Below are 21,413 nucleotides of genomic sequence, written 5' to 3'. Positions count from 1 at the left end.
GACCAGTTGGATTATGATTCCAATTTCAATTTTCATAAGGGCGGATGTTGAAAATCGATCTTGGGATCAAAATAATTTTTCCACTGCCGATATGTCAGTTAAAAGAACCAAAGAAGTGTTAATATTCCCTCCGTTTTAAAATACTTGTTCCACTTTCATTTTTCGGTCATTTTTAAACATTTGCTCCATTTCCTTATTTGAAAAGCTTTTATAATGATTATTTCATTTCTTTCATCTAGTGAACCTAACATAAATTATATTTTATTAATTTCATATTCTCTCTCCTCCAATTCTCTCCACTACTTTTACTTTTTACAATTTTATATTCTTCCACCTACCCCACTATATCTCTATATTTTATTCATTTTTTCAATTTATCTTAAAATTCCGCACATGAAGAAATAGAGCAAGTATTTAAAAACGGAAGAAGTATTTCAATATTCAATTCAGTCTAGTTCAATTTAATTCCTCTTTGAAGCGATGAACCAAACCTGTAAAGCTAACTCCGTATCTACATAGAAGGTCAGGTGAAAGTAAACATAACATGAGTCACAATCAGCTTTAATTGAACCATCTCCCCACCATTAAACCATCTCCTCTAAAGCTAAAACATAATTACAGTGGACCTCACACAAAGCAATCACCGCTTTATAAGTCCGGCAAATCCGGAATCCTGACTACACGGCGGCGATGAGGCGGAGACAACAGCGGCTGCTACAAACCGGGTGGCGGAAAGAAGATTCAAACTTCAATTGGAGTCGTACATGGCGGAGACTCGCCGGAAACCACCGGAATCTTATAATGCTGCTTGCTGTCATTGCTCTTGCTCCTCCTATCTTCTTCCACTTTCGTCTTAGACGCTTTTATCAGGTACCCATTTTCACCTTTACTTGCTGCTCTTTTGAAATAGCTTTTTTGGTGAATTTTTGATGCTGAATGAATCTTATTAAATGAATCAAACCCAATTTATAAATGATCAATTGTTTTTTTTTTGGATCATCTTCAATGTTATCCTATTGAAAGTTGCTTTATTGACTGTGATTTATGTATGGTTATACTTGGTTCAAAGCTAGGTTGGAAAAGTTTTGATTTTTGCTGCTTAATTGAGGTGTCTATTATACACTCGGGAGTACCATGTCTTTTGTTATGTTCATTGAAAAAAAAACCTGGTGCACGATGCATTCAGGTGTATACTGTATAATGGAAATTGTTGTAAACATTTGCTTGGTCTTAATCTTCCTCTATAGAGTGATAGAGTTCATATGCAATTAACATTAAGCAATTTGCAGTGGTACATTAAAAGGGTAGGAGGTTAAGAACTCCTCTTGCTCATATAAACCCATTGTCATGTTTAAGATTTCCCCATTTTCATGCTTTTCACTTACATTACCTCACTTTTATTGCATACAAATTTCAAGTTTATAATGGCTTAGTATCTCAAAGTATTATCTTTAATCTTTATCTAGTGTGGAAGTTTGATGCGTGGCATTTCATATTAGATGAGCCTCGTTATTCTCAATGTTGGTGTATGACTAGATCCTTTACATTGAGTTTTTGTAGATTCAAATGAAGAATTGTGGTTGGATGAGACACCCACCTCTTGTTTGTGCTCATGGTGGTGACTCGACCAATGCTTTCCCTAATACGGTATGATTGCTTATTTATTGCCTTTTACAGATCTCTAGGGTCGACTTTTTGAAGTTCTTGTTGCCTAAAATACCCCCCCCCCCCCAAAAAAAAAAAAACCCAAACACACCCCTCTCCATAACAGAAAACTTGTAGGAATCCCAGTGTAAAAGATCTATTAAGATTAAATGCAATTCTATTCGATGGTGATTACAGGTGGCTGCCTACCACAGCGCGCTTCGTTCTCGAGTAGACTGCATTGAAATTGATGTTTCTTGTTCAGCTGATGGGGTTCTTTTTGCACTGCATGACAGGTATATTAAGCTATCAACTTATTTGTCAAACTCTTCATGATGTTTCTTTGCTTTCATTTTTGGCATTACTATTGTTTGATGGAGTGCCTATTAAACTATCATCAGAATTCCAACACATTTTTCCAGTTAGGCATGCAACTGAGAGATGTGGAGGGTATCGGGGTAAGAGAGAAGAAATTTGAAGTTATGGAACGCTACAAAACACAGTGCAATAACACTTCATTGATAGCAATTGCCTTAATTTTGGTGCCAAACCCTATTATATAAAAAAGGACAGTGGGAGTAATCTAGATTTTCTTTATGTGCAACTATGGCTTTATCAAATTTATTTGGTTGTGTGGCTAGGTTCAGCATTCTCCACTTGTAGAGTTTCATTGTTGGAATTGGGAAGGATATAAGGGATAAGAAATTAAGAATTATCCAACAATTAAGGTCAGCCCATTAAGGAATTTTTAATGTGAATGCCCCTTTTTACTCAATTTATTGGCTCATCTCAGAGAATTTTTTGCTGATGTCAGCATTTTTGAGTAAAAGATGTCACTCCTCACAAATATGTCACTTCTCACTTGTAGCACACAAATTTGTTGAGTCCTTTGAGAGGGGTCATTGTAGAAGTGGAGGGAGACCAAGTAAAGGGGAGTAAGATTAGCATTCATTTTGTAAGAAATTCTCTAGAATGACACTATTTTGGAAATTGTCAATTATTGAAGTGATAAAGTTATGGTTTTGAAGTTTTTGGAGATTGATTCAAATTTGACATAGACAGGGAGTTGCAGCGGATATCTGGAAATCATACTTCTAGAGTGGGCTACTTGAGTATGAAAGAAGTGAGTATCTTTGTTTACTTGTTAGTTCTAATTGTCACCGTAAGAATTCTAAGCCACTCGGTTTGCTTTCTTACACTCATACATGCACACACACAAATTCCTTGTGAGTTGCAAGTCATCATCTTGATTGGAAAACTATATTTGTTGCTTATATAATTATATGGTATACTACTAATATTCCTTCCTGGATGTCAGTCTTCAATTTAAGGAAGACAAGCGACACCCTTTTGTTGCATACCTTCTATCCCAGTAAACCAAATCGCTGCACAAATCCTGGTTGTTTCCCCATTTTCTGTATGGATTAAACTCACATGGAAGCATGATTATTTTTCTTGTTTATTACTCTGATCTGGGTACTTGTTTCAACATGGGTGTATATCCAAGAATTAGACTCAACTATTTTATTTAAGCTTTCAATATTTCTGATCCAAATTCCTATATGAAAATGCCACGGGTCTCTGTCGGAGTGTCAAAGATCAAACACCGGTACTTAAGAATGTTGAGGTGAAATGAAGAGTTTGGGACTTTGGGTTACATAGATAGGATGTATAAAATTATAAAATTTCTATTATATTTTTCTTGCCAGGTTGCTGAGTACTTGTATGAAAAAAACAGTTATGAGTGAAGGGAGCTTGGTTAATGTCGTAGTTATTGTCGGCAAATTTATATTTCTTTGCTTTGTCATTTTGTGATTGACTTCTTATTGATCTCTTTGGCACTAAGCCTTGAGGAAACTTAGTTTGAAATGGTGCAGGGTTATTATATCTATTTTTTGTATCAATTGTGAGATCAAGATTCAATAATTAAGTCTCCTTGCTTAGATTCTAAAACATGTAGATTTTGGTATTTTCTGTTGAATATGCTTATCCACCTTTTTGCAATTTTAAAATAGAATTTGACTTGTTGGTAATGCAATAATATCTTTAACTTTTGCATGTAGATTAATGAACTGGATGCAGCACTTCAATTTCCAAAAGTTCTTGATGATCAGAAAGTTCCTACGCTTGAAGATGCTTTAAGGGTATATCAAATCTCGTTACTTGTACTGCTTTCATGCTATTTAGCAACTATTGGATTTTTTTGTAGCTTATATCTTTGTTTATGAACTTTTCTTATTCTTGTACACATCACATTATTTGTTAATACTGTTTGTGAGAAATTATTTCCAGATTATAGTGCAATTATTTCTGGCTGACTCCTGGTTGCTGTTCTTATCAGTTGGTGTCAGGTTCAGTACGGCAAGTCATCCTTGATGCAAAAGTTGGGCCTCCATTATATGAAAAAGGTCTTGTCGAGAAAATTTTAGCTGTTGTAAGTTTGATGTTTCTATTGTAGTATGCTTTGTCCTATCTTGAGTGTAATCCTTTCTTTCTTTCTTTCAACTGAACATCTATGTTATTGGCTTATTGCTGTATGAATTTCTGAAAAAAGTGAATTTATCCCCAAAATCATATTCTATTTTTGTTCATGAACTCTTAAGGGTCACTGATGAGTTTGACATGTTAAAAAATACAAAATTAGTTCTCTACACTTGAAAGAAAATGTGTTTTAGTTCGATTTTATTAATGTTTGGTCTAATCTGATTTGATCTGATTAGGTCTAATGTCTTGGTCTGTGTAAGCATTGACTGTATTTTTAGACCCGCTATGCATATTAACCATATATCTAATCTTCCTGATTTTTTATTCATATGCACTTAATGATATATAATAACAACTTAATAAGTATATGGATTAAGAAGTTTTGATCTTGTCTGGTCTGATTCATTCCGTCCCCACTTTATTTAGACTTCTGATATATTTCAATGTATTTCTGAGCTTTTTGTTGCTGTTGGGAGAGGAAGAGTTACAATATCAAGTCACTTAAATACGAGAACTGAAATAAGCACAATTAAGTTGAACACTGGGAGGTTTTTATTTTGGTTGTTCTCTAGTTGATTATCACTTGATATCCTCAATTTGCAAGTGTATTCTTTTTACAGTTCTCAGCTGTAGCTCCTGTTCTCTACATTAACCTTGAAGTATCTACTGTATACTTACAGGTAAGGAGAACACATTGTGCGAATTGCATTATATGGGCAAAAAGTGACACTTTAGTGAGGGAAATTATAAGACTCTCCCCAAACACTACGGTAAACATCTATTTTGTTCTTGTAAAATCATTTTCTCTATAGGACCTGTTCTAATTATGAATGCTTGTGTTTTCATATCTGTTTTTCATGAATTTGTTAAAGAAAAGATCAATATGCTTTTTCTATGCTTATGTAATCTGGTGGCAATTAATGGCACACTGGTCAGTAATTTGGTAGGTAAGCATATTTATTTTGCTTGTGGTGCATGCTGGCTATTTGTTCTTAGAAGCTATTCCTGCAAGTCATGGTCCTGTTTAGAGTTTGGGTAGAGTAATCACTATTGAATAATTGTTCTTGCTGAACATTTCCTTAAAAGATTGCTCTTCACAATTTCACAAATTTTCTGACTATTCTAAACAGCTTTAGTCATTTAACATCCATTATTGTTGTTTGAGCCATTCCTTCTGTTAGCCTTTTAAGGCCCTTTTCTTATCTATGTCATAGGTCATATTTTGATGTCATCTTGTGGTGTTCTGTAGGTTGGTTATATCGTTATGAAAGATCCAAAAACTGGGTTTCGATCCAATTTGCTGAGGATGAAAAGGGCAGGAATTGTTGGGGTTTACCATCCACTAATTGATGAAAAGCTTGTCCAAATCCTTCACTGGTAAGCATGTTGACAAGTTTTGTTGGTCAACTTTACACAACCGCCTTGTACATACAATTATGCCCTTATTGCTGGACTAATACTGTATCGGTTTGGCAGGAGAAACAAAAAAATCTATGCTTGGACGGTGGATGACATGGTTTCGATGCAGGATATGTTAATTAATAGTGTTGATGCTGTTGTCACCAGTAATCCAGCTCTTCTTCAGCAACTCATGCTAGACACTAGAACTCTGTGTCTAGAGGAAGGCTTTTCTTTGCTCTGATGATGCTGTTGTGTCTTCCTGTTGATTCTGCCTGAGCAGATAAAGACCACAACACCACATATTACTTGAGTAATCAGGTTGGCTCAACACTTCAGTTGATTAAAGATTCTACTAGCATCAACTCTAGTTGTGTTATTCAACGCCAGCTTATATTCAGATCAATTCTAGAGTGCCAGAATGTTGGCACTTATTAATTACAAACAGATTGGAGATTGCACAGGGAGTACAGAAGTATACTAACAGCAGGGATTCAGATGGCTTGTTTTTTTTTGGTGGTTGTCTAGTTCATGTCGGTAAGGAAGGCTCTACTTAATTACAATAGATGCAGTAGGTTCTCGTTTGCTCCCTATATAGGCTCCTAATGTTTCCTTGACTGAGACTGGCATTATTGTGTACGAACAATTATAATACGATCAAAGTTATACATATTTATAAAATATACGAAGTAACTCTTTTATTTTCCAAAAAGATTACTCCTAGCTTATAAGATGTACTTTACGGACTTAACATCTGTGTTATTAAACCTAAAGAAAATGTTTTTGGATGAAAAACCATTAGATATTTCTAGTGTAAAAGGCTAAGATTAGGCTATTCAGGTTCAATTCAAAGTCAAATCAGCTAACTTGTTTATAGGTGAAAAAATTACGATGGTCAAAGTCTAAAGTATAGAAAGTTAAAAATGATGATGCATGAAAGCATATAAAATCTTAGTGTATTGATGTTGTGAATTGTGATTTGTTAAGTTGTTATGAAACGTCATCAAGACATGAAACATGGTAATAGCAAGTGGAAGTTGATTACAAAATCTCCTAAATAATTTTGTTAAATATATGTCATGACATCACTACAACCATTTGCGACATGTATTCGAGTTTAATGTGTTAGTATGCCTAATATGGAGCAAATTCCAATTATCTTCTTATGGCTTGTTTTTTTTTCTACTGAACTTTCTGGGAAAGAACTTAATTGAGGCAACTATTCGAACGTGACTATAAGGTACAAGCATTTGGAATTCTTTTTCATGGATGTGTGAGAACACTCTAAGCGATAAAATCAGAAATGAGATTATCCGCAAGAAAGTAGGCGTGGCAAGCATTGGAGACAAACTAAGGGAAAATCGTCAGCGTTGGTTTGGGCATGTGAGACGGAAATCGAGGGTGTACCAGTGCGAAGAGTGGAAGGGTGGGACCATGGAGGGGTTAAATGAGGAAGACTAAAAATGACTTGGTTGGAAGGAGTTAAGAAGGATATGAAGTATATGGACTTGCGTGAGGATGAAGTATTGGAGCGTAAGGGATGGAGGAGGAAGATTTTTGTGGACGACCACACGGAATAATCATATTTGGTTCATGTAGCCAACCCCATATGGGATTAAGGTTTTGATTGATTGATTGATTATGCATTCTAATTAACATGTGGCAAAATTGTATGCAATTATACTTGTTATATTCAACTTGTTTGAAGTTAAATAGTTTTTATTTTATTTTATTTTATTTTATTTTATTTTGTTGAAAGGATGTTTGAAGTTAAAGAAATGGTAATTTATCAATTCAGATATTTTAGCTGATATGGTCATAAAAGGAAGTGTACAAGTATTGGACTATATTTTAATCCACCATGAGTCCACAATAAATTATAATTGGGGTTGTTTAGGTTTTGAATCAGGCAAGGTTTCAACTTTCAAGCATATAATGAAGTAGTCAAATTAGGGGCAGGAAGGATTTAGTGTTTTTAATAATTAAGTTTGGAGATTTTGCAATAAATAGCAAATTTGGGGGAAAATGTATGAAAAGAGGGGTAATAGAGCATCATGAAGAATCATATCTATTGTATATATATTTAGTATTTGTTTATTATTTTTTTCCATTGACTTTTACTGCACAAATTCACATTGTAATTCGGAGTAATAGACATGGCACATTTTCCACAAAAAGTGAATATCTACATTATATGTTTCATATTTTTTTTAAAAAAGGTTTAGTTCATGTATGATTTGAACTTGAGATCTCAATGTATATCACTAAACACTTAACTATTGAGTCATATCATATTGCATGTTAGTGTAAATTTCACCCTTAAAAAAAAGGGGAAGAAGATAATATTTCAAAGAGATTTGGTCATAAATCGTGTAAACTAGGAAGAAGAAAGTGTGACAAATATGGAGTATATGAAGAATTGGAAGTAGTCTCAAATGGAAGGCAAAAACAAAATATACTCTCTATTCGTATAAATTAAGATAAAAATGCTCATTAGTAAATCGACCGACTTGAAACGATCTACTCTAAGCATGAGGTTCTTTTTCTTCCAATAACAAACATTATTTTCATTGAAAAGAAAACAAAACACTTTGCAAAAACTGACCAACTAATGACTTGATCTAAGTGATTTTTCCAAACTCTAAAACTATAAATTGAATTAGATAGTGTAATTTTTCATCAAAATCTGAATGCACTCGACCCCACCTAGTATTAATAGAATTGAATTTGATTATACCAAAACAACCTTTTTCAATCCAAATCAGTGACAATACAAATAACGAATGAGAATGGGAGAATTTGAACATGTGACCTGTTTTACACTAATCATTAATTTTCATAATCTCATTGGTATCATACGAAGTAACAAATTAAGTTACATGAGCAATTTAAACCGAATAGTTTAATCTCACCCTAATAAGGTTTGAAACAGATTAAAATACACCAAATCTGATCCGTTGATCCGAATAACCCATTTGTCACCTTAAAGATGAGGAGGGGAGCAGCCAGCTCTCTCAGCAGGAGAAGAAAGCTGACCCGGCAAGACACCGCGTCAACCCATAAATTATGAACAAATCAGTTACCCCATCATTACATTTTTGCTGATACTGCTTTCCCATAAACTGCCTTCCAATTTCCCTCCTGTGACCAGGTCTACCACCATGGAAGCTTTCCAAGAAGGTGCTTTTACACGCAATTCTGCTTGCTTTCACTAGAATTATTCCTTCCTTCTACTTCAGTAAGTTCATTCTTCGAAATTTTTGTATAAGTTTTTCAGTATTCTTGACAACTTCGCCATTGAATTTCCTGTATTTTGATGGGATTTGTTTGTTGGTAATACTTAATCCAAAAGAACGAATTTTTATTGAGTTTCAATTAGGTTATGATGTGGGAATTGATTCACTATGTTAGGGATGAATCATGACTGACTTTTTTCTAGAGTTTGAAGATTTTGCGTTGGAATTGTTCTGGTATTTTTTGGATGCTTTTGAGTTACTTGCCGATGAAATTATTGCTTTCTGCTTAGTATTTGCTTCGTTAATTGAAGATTTGGTTCAATTCTACTTTATTCGAATCAAGATTCTTGCTTAATTGGACTGGAATTGAGTACTGTAAATGCTAATTGATGGGTTCCATGGAAAAGGGTTTTGTGCATTATTGTTGTGTTGCGAAAGGGGGTAGGATATTACAGGCATACAGTGGAGGAGACGATGAAATCGAGAAATTGGCGGCGTTGTGTCTGGAAAAAGCTCCTCTATGCCATAGATGGTATTCTCAGACCATGAGTAAGAGGACTTTTATGTTTTTGATGGAAGAGGGATATGTTTATTTTGCCATTGCCAATAGGGGTATTAGAAATCCTGCCCTTCTCCGTTTCTTAGAGCATGTTAGGATCGAGTTTAAGAAGATTGCCAAGAAGGGTTCGGGTGGTCGGAAGGGGGGTGCTTCCAATGTTAACTTACAGGAACAATTGGTTCCTGTGATTCGTCAATTGATTACCTCCTTACAAAATGTTTCACAAACCGGAGCAAATGGTGGTAGTGCGAACACATCTTCATCTCCTTGTGTTTCGTATTATGGGGAGGTGGTGGAAGTTGCAACTTCTACTAAGGCGCCTTTGTTAGGTACTAGTAAGCCCTTTAAGCAAGACAAGAAAGTTAAGGATCATCACATGATTGCCATGAGAGGTATTGAGCTTGAAGAAAGCCGCAGGTCTACAGACCGAGGGCACAGGGGTGATTCAGACTCTAATCCTGCAGGTGCAACAGTTTCTCCATTGGCATTGCACAAGGATATGAGCTCTTCCATGAGGCTGAGGTCCCAAACCTCAAGAAGAAAATGGTGTCGCCTAGTACGGTTAGTTCTTATCGTTGATGCTGCAGTATGCATTATATTGTTTCTAGTTTGGCTGCTGATTTGTCAGGGTCTTCAGTGTGTTCGTCGTTGAGTAATTTTTTTTTTAAAAATGTTATGGATATTGGAGGACATAGTTCCAATAACCATCATTTTACAGGATTCTGGAGTATGTATAGCAGTTACTTTTTTAGCCTGTGGCGTAAACATTCCTATTCTGTAGCATTCAGTGCTAGAATATGTGTACAGGTCTATAGTTTCAGAACTCGAATGTTACATGAGCTGTAAGCTATCATATTATTTAACAGGATTACTCGATACTTGAGCTCTCAGCATTTCCTGCTTCTTAGTTGAAATTGAAATCCAACAGTTTTACTTATTTAAGTTGTTTGGGTTGTTTTCAAGCCTGATCCAGGTTCACAGACCTGGTATTGTTAACGGAAGGGCACTTAGGCATAAGCTCAAGGGTCAATTACTTTGGCCACATAACCTTTGTTAGCTCATACTCATGTTATTCTTGTGAACTGGTTTTGCATTAAACACTTGTTCTTAGTAGTACAATATAGTATCATTTTGTACTTTTTTTTTGGGGGATGATATACATATGTAGCTCTCTTTCTTGGTAAAAAAGCTTCATGATAACTGGTAGGTATCATTGTATTAACTTTCTGATGATTGGTGACAGTGACTCCCCAAATCATTTTGCGACTAAGGCTTTGTTGTTGAAGACTGTGTTTCTGTGAGACCAAGGTTTAGTGTAATTGTGAGGCAGTTAGACTTGTTCTAGATTAGCTTTGAGTTTAATATGCATCACAAGAGCCTATGAATAGTGAGTAAGACCTTTTTACATTCAAGTTCGATGGTTAAAAATAATTCTTTATACTTTCCTCTTACTCTTGTCAATTAAGCCCATCTGATTTACCATACACTAAAATTAGTAAAATATAAATACACGTATTATGAAGAAAAAGAACGAATCCATATTACTGTAGTATATTTTGGTAAATTGATGCATGAAGTGATAATGGTCAAGTAAGACTTTATTTGAAATGGACCAAAGGACATAAGCAGAGCACTAGAGCAGTAGTTGGAACATTGGTTGGATCGAGTTCAACAATGTGAGATGTTTGGTTGATGCATGAGTTCATACGACGTTTGATTGATGCATGAGTTCATACGACTTTTGACTGATGCATGAGTTCATATACTATACGTTAGTGTAGTTCCTTCTCTGTTACAATTTAATTTGGTTTCCTGATAAGCTCAAACATTGGTCAGTATACTTAATTACTTAGAGGCATTTTCTTATAGTTTGAGAGGATATCAGGAGTTTGGCTATGGTTTTTGGTCGAGAAATTTCTAACAGGAAGAAACCCAGCCGAGCAAGGTTGGGCTTTAAACCAAAACCAGGACGAAGAAAAAATTGCTCGTGAAGCATAGATACACAGCCTCAAATAATGGTTTGAGCAATCAGATTGGCAAATGGCAACCCAATCCCGGCTTAATTTTGGTTGAGTCAGACATGATCTGCTGTTGTTTAAATGAGACAACTCAGACAACACTCCAACAGTCCTACCATGCCTTAAAAGAGGTTGATAAGTGGTTGGAGGTGCTACAGCTCATAAGGCCAGGTTATAGAAGAGACCACGCTTGTATAATAAGAGTAGCATACAAGTTCTCGGTGCATACATTCTACAGATAAGAATTCGTATACGTAATATGTGAATTAAGTAGCTATGGAACTTTGTTACATCCTTCGTTTTCTTTTACTTGCTACATAACATCTTGCACTTTTAAAGAGATCGATGTAAACGTTAACGAATAGGGGCTACCTTGTAATGTAAATAAAAGAATATGGGAGGAAGTATATTCTAGCTTCATGCAAATTCTCAAATGTTACACGAGACAAACCAGGCTTATACATTTTGTTTTAACAACCGTTACAAAGTATATTAAAATTAGATTTTATTAAACTTATTTGTGCATAAATTAATTTGGAAAAAAACTCATTATCCGAAATTGTCTAAATTAAACACAGTGTGTCTAAACTTATTTTATTTTAATAAAATCTAAGGCCTTATACGAGAACAATTTAATGTTAAATTTATGATCGTTCTTACTAAGTTCGACGTTCAATCCTCCTCTCAACTCCAGATTAGAATCTTCTGATTGTCTGATTGCCATGACAAAACCTTAGCAGCATTGACTAATCTTCTTTCCCATGTTTTATACACATGAAAACATTGATTAAAAAAAATATATAATAATTTTACATAATTTTACTACAAGCAACTATAGGAGATAATTTAAATAGCTTACTAGTTTTACATACTTCTACACACATACAACGAGACAACACAATCAATATCTCTCTTTGGAGTCTGGACAAGTGCAGGTTCCTCGGTTGATAAACACACTCGCAGGATACAATGCCATTTGATTCAACACTGACATAAGAGTTCACATGATATCAATTTCATAGGAAACCCTTTCTTGCTCACTTAAATTCAGGCAAATGTTCCAATACAGCCGAACTCATCCAAAACACAACAAGAAGCAATGAGATTGCTGATAAGATTTACCTACAGCCATCTCGTATCCTAGATTTCTGTCTTCCCTGTACAGGTTCCTACCTTCTTTAAAATCATCTCACACATTCCTGTTTCTCCCATAAAGGAGAGCTAAATCACAAAACCTGCACTCTGCTTAGCCGAAGGGTATCATCTACATTCTCTGAGTCTTCAGATCTACTACTATCAGTCTGATCGTTACTCTCAGACTCCGAGGCTGGTGGGGTTTTGGATGAACTGATAAGGGAAAGGCGACAGAGTGGACAGGTGGTATGAGTGGCTAGCCAAAGGTCGATGCAGTACAAATGAAATGTATGACCACACCCAGGTATCTGTTGAAGCTTATCTTCTGCTTGGTACTCCCCTAAGCACACTGAGCATCTGAGATGTGGTTGATTTAATGAGATATTTATACGTGCAAATAAGCAGAAATTTTCTGGAAGAAAAAAAAAAAAAAAGAAAAAAAAAAGAGATGCAAGAAAATAAAGAGAAAGAGAGTAGAAGTCAATTGACAATGTAGGCTGACATGATCAGCTCAGTTCCTAGATCACCAACAAAACAAGGTGAGAGAACTCAATCAAAGAAAAATCTATTTACCAGTAGTATTGGCAAGAGTTCATATAGCACAACCACATCAAAATATACAAGGTGAATGGAAATATATCAGCTGAAGCTATTCATCAGTATTGGCAAGAGTTCATAAAACACCACCACGTCAAAATATAGAAGGCGTACGGATATATATCAGCTAAAGTTATATCAGTATTGGCAAGAGTTCATATAACAACACCACATCCAGATATACAAGGCGTATGGTTTACCGGTATCGGCAAGCGTTCATATACCATCACCACGTCAAAATATACAAGGTGTATGGAAATATGTCAAATCTCCAAAAATAATCAAATCTTCATCTCACACTTTCCAGTATCACTCTGACACTGAGCAATCCCTACATAGTAACTCTAAATCTTCACTAAAAAAAAGGCCTCATAGGAGTCATATCGCAGATATTTGTTCTAGAAAAAAAAAGAAAAAAAAAAAAAACAAGCAAGGTACGTTACACAACTCAAATCAAGGAAAGTTAGCGCATAACTACCTTTTATGTGGGATCTCAAAAAACAAAATCACCACTTATGTGGACTTCTTTTTCCTAGTGTAATACCTTATAAGAACTATGACTTTTTTTTTGACAGGAAAGAGAACTATGACTTTTTGATCAACTATCCCTTTACAACTTTAAAAAATAAACTTTTAAAAGTATGATGCTCTAACTTAATCAGTAAGGGTATCAAAACCTCTTTTAACACATAATGGTGACTAGATGGAGGTCACACAAGATAGCTGCATTAGAATCATAGGGAGTGATTTTTAGGGTGTGTGTGTGGGGGGGGGGGGGGGGGGGGGGGGGGACAGTACACAAAGTTTAAAATGAATTTTACCAGTCAGATGATTTCACAACAATGGTGAAGGACGATGGAGAAGATCTTTAGAGAATTGGGCAGATTGTAGGACTCATGAAGAAAAACAAATCAAAAAGCTTTACAAAAACAATTCTACCAATTAAAACAAGAATTTTCACAATTAAATAGGATTAATGAATCATATAAACCAAATTTGAGTATTCTTTTTTCCTATTCTTTCCCCCCAGCAATCACATCCTACACATGGACATAACTTTCTTTAGTTACTATAACTAAAACGTTAGATGGGTCAAAAATTCACAGTGATATGCACCTCCGTATTCTAAAAGCTCGCTGTGACCAAAGATTACTCTATCGACTGATCAATTATTTTCGATAAGGAAAGAAAGAATAACCCACGGGTTGTTGACAAGATAAATATAATCACCACTGAATTGTTTTAAGTGCCCATGGAGCAGTTTAAATTATAAGGTAGAATAAATCCAAGCTTTAACGGTAGTTCTAAATTGAAGATGATGACCACATGTATATCAATTAACATCCAAGCACCCAGGTATAACTCTTACATCAGTTACGTAGGAGCAAAGCTACCACTTGATAGATTTCAAGAATGAAGTAACCAAAGAAACAAAAAGAATAATACATAGAACTAATTGAAGGAAACCACAATATCACCCATCTTATGTAACATCCTTGAAAAATTATTACTTGTATAAAACTTGGGACTGGGTTTTAAATAACCAAACATAGTGAAGATATAACGATGTATGAAAACATGACACTGCTTGGAGTTCAAGGAAAATTGTGTGAACCGTAGGCATGACATGTGTTCTGAATTTGGCACGGCCAAGCCAAACCAGCTCACAGGTCAAACCTGGCTGCAATTCAACACAGGCAAGAAAGATGCATTACCAGGCAAACCAATTCAAGTGACAAGTGGGCATAACAGAACCAAGCACAAGACCAGCTTGGCCTGTTGGGACAAAAAGCCCACCCACCTGGCCTATGGTCTAATCCAGGTCATAAGTTATGTGGACCAGTTTGGGGATGATTAGGCCCCAGACTAGCCCACAGATCATGTATAGGAAATTGGTTGATGACAAATATATATAGACCAGCAATTAGAAAAACAAAGTTAGTTGTGTCACGTTATAGAAAATCAAAATGGCTTATCTTGAATACGTTTATTGATCTTAACTACTCTGTCTGTCTGGATTCTGGAGCTTTCACTCGTCACACCATGACAATTTCACAAGATTACATATATCATATACCTTACCATATATCTTTATATTACTAGTGGTATGTCTATCACTCTATCATACATCACTTGCTATCGTCAAGACGCCAACCAATTACGTAGTACATAATTTATGTAAGGAAATATTAGGGATCTGATGATTTGATCATAAATCATTACTATTTCATTCAAGATTAATGACATTATTCAATAAATCCCGATATAGTATCTAAGATTCCAAAGTATTAACAAGATGAAAACACCATACACAAAATTTCTACTTAGGATGATAATGGACCAGATCAACTATCTGGATTCAACAACTAGACACATTTTCAGTTGGCCTTAATTCGTGCTATACTGCTATCTAGATTGTAGTAGGCTTGTGGGGATGCTATTTATGTACATAGGAACCCCTTGACCATGTTAAAAATGGGAGCCTTATGCACTCATTTGACATTGAGTTGCATGCTATAAGATGCAAACACAAGTAATACTAAGAGTGTATCCATCCTACTACTCGCTTTGTCTCAAATATGTTTCAAAAGCTGAAAAAGAACAAAAATACTACAAAACTAGTTTAGATAAAAGCAATTTTTTGATGATTTTAAACATGTAAAAGTGAGTTATGTCATGCATTAATTGATACTTACCATAATGAAATGTGTGAAAAGGAAAACATGTTACTCCATATTTGGGTGTATACAATAGAAACTAGAAAGCAAACAAACGTTTCAGGGTATCCAAAGAAAGAATGTTGAACAAAAAGGGACAGAAGGAGCATAAATAATATCTTGTTTGTTGACCAATGGCCATATCGATTAATGATGACCCCACTTATTTAGCTGCTAGTGCTCTCATAATGTTTTATTTTATTTGAATCACATTAATTCATTTATTTATTATATTCAGGGGTGGAGGAAGTAAATTAAGTGGAGCAATTCTAAAGAGATCAAACTAGTTAGGGGCAGGGTAATTTGGATAATTCTCCATGTTGGATGGTCATTCCTCTTTAGTCTGTACAAACTAAGAATAAAATCTAATGAAAGTTTGAATTCAGTCGGCCCTAAAATAAAGTAACAGACTAAGAGTAAAACCTAATGAACATTTGAATTCATTGAAGTCCTTGAATATGAATGCAGAACATTGCATACTCCAAATTTCACGCTGGAAGACTATGAGATGTGCCATTAATGATTGGTTTGATAAAAAAATTAGTGACCCAATGTAAAGAATAAAAACTTCCTTATATGTACGGATCATCTTACATAAGACAACTAGGGTTTTATCACTGGTGACGTAGTAGTTTGGATGATTGCAGTTGCAATAGGAGTGCATGGCTTATATAGTTATATTGTTTCTTGACCAATTTTATTGGGAGGTTAGAAAGGTTCCAGGTACAATAGTTAAACAAGCACATACTAACCAGTGAAGACCCTGAATAGCATCTCTAACAGCATGTTTGGATAACAATTTAGAAGGGAAAGGGAGGGGAAGGAAATAGGAAGAAGGGAAGGGAAAGAAAGGGAGGGAGAAAGTGGAGCTTCACTTTCCCTCCAAATCTCTCCAATCTTGGAGGGATAGTAAAAAGAGGAGGGAAAATGAATCCCTCCCTTTCCCTCCCCTTGTGTCCCTCAATCCATTATCCAAACAAGGTGATTTATCCCCCTCCCTTTCTCTTCATTTCCTCCCATAAGGGAATAAAGAAAACATGATAGAAAATAAAATATACTCAATTCACTAATCAGAAATAAGTGAAGGGATGGAGGACATAGTACTAAAGGAATCAGTTTGGGCACCACAAATCCAACTCCAAGTTGCTTCAGGCACAACATTAGGTTTGGACTGAAACTGCTCCACATTTGAAAGTTCTATTCTCCATTGTCCCTGTAATCATGTCATTGCACAGATTCACCAAGTACGCATACAATACATAATCTCATCACACTGGCTATGTCACGTGGACTCTACAACAAACATCCAACGCCAGTACATTTTCTCTACTACACCATTTTCCGAAAATTTTGCATAATTTAACTTTTAGTCAAAGTGGCTAAATCTCCATACTGAAACTTGAGGTAATGTGATTTGTGAAGAGTCCATGCAACATAGCTCATCAATTACGATTCATAAAATCATGCCTGTCCAAGGCCGCCCCGGTTCCCCAATTGTTTCAAACTTTCAACCATAATTGCTAAATTGAAAGATTTAAAAAACCGCTCTAGATTTCGTAACCTGGAAAGAAACCCACTATAATATCTTGTTTATCCACTATCCAACAAGAAAATTTGAGTCTCAATGAACAGTTGTCTAATCCAAATTCAGTATCCCCACATCTTTAATAACTTCTAAAATCACATAAATACTTCCATCACTTTATAAACCAAACTCCACTACCTTAATTTAGTACACTAACTACTTTTTACTATTAAAAATTGAAATTAAAATTAAAATTTAAAAAAAAAATGCATATTAGTACAAAAACAAAAATGCAAGAAAAGGGAAATTACTCACTGTGTATCTCTAACAGAAAAGCTCTCCTTATACACAATAATTGGCAGCATCTCCCTAAATTCTTTCTTCAACCCCAATTCAACCACCTAAAAATGAAATCAAACCATATTTCATCATACAAATCAATAAACAATGCTTGTAAATCCATCAATCAACTAACAAACAACCATTACCACAACAGCATCGGAAGCGGCGGCGGCAACAGCAGCAGAATTAGAAGCTCGCATACGAAGAGACGACCAATCAACACTATGCCTTCGAAGATAAAAGAAGTAAAACAAGAAAATGATGATCAATGTGAACACGATTGGCCCAGAAAATATAATTGCTTCATACAATTTCACTGCTTCTGGATTACTACCACTAACACCGCCGCCATTGTTGCTTGTAATCAAGCTCGTATCACTTTCCATTGGATTCGATTCAATAATGCGGCGATTACTGCTACTTCTCCTACCATTGTAGGATGCATTTGCAGTCGACATTTACAGATCAAGCCTTAAAATTGTCCGATATTAGGGTTTTGAAGCAATGAAAAAGGGAAGAAAAAAAGAAATTAAATTGTAAAATCCTAGGATTTAAGCAGATTTATAGTAGAAAAATGATGTAATTTGATAATGATGTCAGATGAAATCATGCCGGGAAAAGATTAATCTGAAGAGTGTAGCATGCAGTTCCATCTGTCAAATAATGAAGACAAATTTTCTAAAATGACGAAACTCCCAAATCTCTAGTATGAGTCATGCCCTATATTTTTATATTAGGTTTAATATAATAATTAATCTAAGTATATTGTCAATTTTCGGATTAGCGATATCGATATGCTACACTACAAAAATCTCATTCAATCGGATTATTTTATGGTGTTTTATTAAAGTCTTAGGAGGCGGTATTTTATATTGGATTACATAGTATTAAAAATTTAATCTAGTTTATATTTCATAAATAAGGGGAGATATTTTGATATTAGTACATATGGATATTAAAAACAAGTACTACTTGTAATAATCTGTTGTCAATTTTTGGATTAGCGATATCGATATGCTACACTACAAAATTTTCATTCAATCGATTTATTTTAAGGTGTTTCGTTAAAGTCTTAGGAAACGGTATTTTATATTGGAACATTTAAGAAATGAATTTTATCTATTTTATAGAAAACAAGTGGTAAGGTTTTAATATTAGTATAGATATTAAAAAACAAGTAGTCCGTATTACTTACAATAATCTATTTTACGGTGTTTTGTTAAAGTCATGAGAAGGTAGTATTTTGTTTGGACTATTAAAATTAAATCTCGTCTATATTATAGAAAACAAGTGGTAATGTTTTGATATTAGTATACCTTCATTGGTTTATTAAATGCAAGTACAATAATCTTTAACAACAAACATGCTTTGTTTTGAACAATTATTTTGCTCTAAAAACAAATTTAGTCTTCTAAATTGTTATAATAATCACTTAATTTGTTATGTGAGTGCTTAAAACAAAGGTATGAAATATCTATTGTTTTTGCTTCACAAGGGTATAAATTCTTTTATCTTTGTCGGAAAAAAAATAATCTCATTTGACTTACTTTTGTGTAAACATAACTTATTTTTGAAAAAGTTTAGCTTAATCTATTTGTGCTTCTCATTTATTTTCATTTGACTTACTTATGATAAACATAACTTATCTTGTGTTTTGCTTTAACTCAATTTATTTTACACCTGGCAATTCTGACCCAAATCCGATGACCCGAAATCGACCTGAAAATAGTGACTCAAAATTGACCCAAAACCCGAATCAACCCGACCCGACCCCATACCCGACCCGAAGTGAAATTGACCCGACCTTAACCCGAAACCCAAAATGACCCGACCCGAAAATGACCCGACCCGAAGTGACCCGAGACCCGAAGTTGACTCAATACCCAAAGTGACCCGACCTTTAGCTTGAATTAATTGACCCAAATAGACTCGAAACCCAAAGTGACCCGAACCAAAATTATCTTATACCTTAAATGAGCATAATCTATTTAAGCTAAAGACTTGACCTGAGCAAACCGAAATAGAAAAAAACCGCAATCAAACTAACTTAATTTTTTTTATTAATTTGTAATGTGTAACATTGTAAGTAATTTAAATATTTTGAGTATTACTTTTCTCGATTTTTTCGGTCTTTTATCTCTATAAGTTATTAAAAAATCGTAAAAAGATTGAAATTTAACAACTATTCTACGGAGTTTGTTCATAAGATTAAAAAAATTAACTAAAGCTCGAAATAAAAGTCACAATTCTCACAAGTCTAGAAAAAAAATAGTACAATAATAATGCGTACATAACATAATGTTCAATACCAAATGAAATTACAAAATAATCTAAAGTCACACAATTACTGTATTCCATGAAAAAAGTAGCCTTAATAAATATAGTGAGTTTCTCGTCAAAAAATATATAAATATGTACTTATATAGAGTTGAATTTAACCCAATGCATCGACCCGAATATGACCCGACCCGAAAATTGGACCCGAAAATTGGCCCGACCCGAACTGACTCGACCCGAAAATTGACCCGACCTAAACTTGACCCGACCTGAACTCGACCCGAAATGTTGACCCGAAACCTGACCCAACCAGATTATCAGTTGACCTGAAATCAACTCGAAACTCGAAATGACCCGACCCGATAACTATTTGACCTGAACTTGACCCGACCCGATAACTATTTGACCTGAACTTGACCCGACCCGAAATGACCCGACCCATACCCGACCCGAATGACCCATTTGCCAGGTCTAATTAATTTATTTTTGCTACTCATATTTCCTCAAACATATCCTATATATAAAGTGAAAGGAGGTTTTGGGTGATAAATTTCACTTTCCCAAAATACCCCTCTCATTTTTGTTTTTGTTTTTTTTTTTTTTTTTTTATAAAAAAACTACAATCCTTAAAATTAAAAAAAAAAAAAAAAACTATTGCCTAAAAATAAACTACCATTTGAAAAGAAAAAAAAAATCATCTGAAAAAAAACCGCAGAATCAAGCTTAATAGATACAAATAACTTATATTCACACGCACAAATTTTCGTGCGTCTCTTAGCTTGTTTAAATTAGGTGAGCAAAACATAGTAAAGTCTAATTCAATGTTTATAACCGTTTAGAGAATTCGAACTTCACCCTTTATGGTTAGTGTAATCTTAAATTTACGTGTATTACCTTCACCTTCCATAAATGGTTAACTTCTCTGCCCAATCGAATGCAAAAAGTACCCTGTACTAAACAGAATCAAACTAATTCTTGTTTAGGGAGTTAATCTAAAATCTTCTTGGATTCGGTTTTAAGTGGGAGTAGCTCAAAAAAATCCAACTTAAATTTTGATAAGAGTTGATCTATTAATCTAGTTGTCTATCCTGCATAACCCTTTGATGTATGTGCAAAGAAGCCAGATAAAGATGTCACCTGCACCTCCCACACTTAAGTCTAGGGTTCGAGTTACCACACTTCATTTGGAAACCATACTCAACTAGCCAAAGAGAGCATGTTGCTTTCAAAGTACATACGAAGTGCTACGTACAAATTTTTACTATAACCGTCATTACCACCAACTGAATAGACCGTTTGAGATTTCGGGCTAACCAAATCCTCACTAAGGAGTGGTAAAAAGTCAAAGAGAGCACTCCATGAATCTTTTTCACTGTTTCACAAACATATATGAGTACGAAGTATATTGCAGTATCAAGTTGGTACTTGGTTGTATGATGCTGCAGTTGCCTGATAAAATCCAGCCAGAATTGCACATTCATG

At 34.8% G+C, this 21,413-nt stretch overlaps 2 protein-coding genes and 1 pseudogene across 3 annotated transcripts; 2 read left to right on the top strand and 1 right to left on the bottom strand.

Moving 5' to 3' along the window:
* The first annotated feature begins 560 nt into the window (after positions 1-560).
* LOC145585268 (glycerophosphodiester phosphodiesterase GDPD4-like) lies at positions 561-7,386 on the top strand. Of its 2 annotated transcripts, XR_014100616.1 has the most exons (10): positions 561-870; positions 1,561-1,647; positions 1,843-1,940; positions 2,707-2,767; positions 3,708-3,788; positions 3,986-4,078; positions 4,809-4,898; positions 5,378-5,505; positions 5,605-6,063; positions 6,767-7,386. XR_014100616.1 is itself a non-coding variant. In XM_081641982.1 (9 exons), the coding sequence occupies exons 1-9, from the start codon at positions 691-693 to the stop codon at positions 5,768-5,770; spliced, it is 984 nt and encodes a 327-aa protein (XP_081498108.1). In that variant the 5' UTR covers positions 561-690; the 3' UTR covers positions 5,771-6,230. The 2 variants fall into 2 exon arrangements, 1 of the variants encoding a protein (XP_081498108.1); XM_081641982.1 differs by lacking the exon at positions 6,767-7,386 and having other exon boundaries at positions 5,605-6,230.
* A 1,144-nt stretch (positions 7,387-8,530) lies between these two features.
* On the top strand, positions 8,531-10,733 carry LOC145585267 (phytolongin Phyl1.1 pseudogene; annotated as a pseudogene).
* A 1,348-nt stretch (positions 10,734-12,081) lies between these two features.
* LOC145585266 (RING-H2 finger protein ATL7-like) lies at positions 12,082-18,348 on the bottom strand. The gene is made up of 3 exons (XM_081641981.1): positions 17,801-18,348; positions 17,628-17,713; positions 12,082-12,830 (listed from the first exon to the last, which is right to left on the bottom strand). The coding sequence occupies exons 1-3, from the start codon at positions 18,110-18,112 to the stop codon at positions 12,566-12,568; spliced, it is 663 nt and encodes a 220-aa protein (XP_081498107.1). The 5' UTR covers positions 18,113-18,348; the 3' UTR covers positions 12,082-12,565.
* Between the last annotated feature and the right edge of the window lie 3,065 nt (positions 18,349-21,413).

Source organism: Chenopodium album, chromosome 16 (genome assembly GCF_948465745.1).
Source record: "Chenopodium album chromosome 16, dcCheAlbu1.1, whole genome shotgun sequence".
NCBI lineage: Eukaryota > Viridiplantae > Streptophyta > Magnoliopsida > Caryophyllales > Amaranthaceae > Chenopodium > Chenopodium album.
The sequence above is the reverse complement of the archived record's forward strand: the minus strand, read 5'-3'. Positions and strand labels throughout refer to the sequence as shown.

Excerpts from the sequence above, each read along its gene's own strand:
- LOC145585266 (XM_081641981.1), bottom strand. The coding sequence starts at position 18,112 with ATGTCGACTGCAAATGCATCCTACAATGGTAGGAGAAGTAGCAGTAAT. Across the intron at positions 17,714-17,800 it reads CCGCTTCCGATGCTGTTGTG|GTGGTTGAATTGGGGTTGAA; the intron begins GTAATGGTTGTT and ends TTTCATTTTTAG. Across the intron at positions 12,831-17,627 it reads TTTTCTGTTAGAGATACACA|ATGCTCAGTGTGCTTAGGGG; the intron begins GTGAGTAATTTC and ends ACCACATCTCAG.
- LOC145585268 (XM_081641982.1), top strand. The coding sequence starts at position 691 with ATGAGGCGGAGACAACAGCGGCTGCTACAAACCGGGTGGCGGAAAGAA. Across the intron at positions 1,941-2,706 it reads CTTTTTGCACTGCATGACAG|GGAGTTGCAGCGGATATCTG; the intron begins GTATATTAAGCT and ends TGACATAGACAG. Across the intron at positions 4,079-4,808 it reads TCGAGAAAATTTTAGCTGTT|GTAAGGAGAACACATTGTGC; the intron begins GTAAGTTTGATG and ends GTATACTTACAG.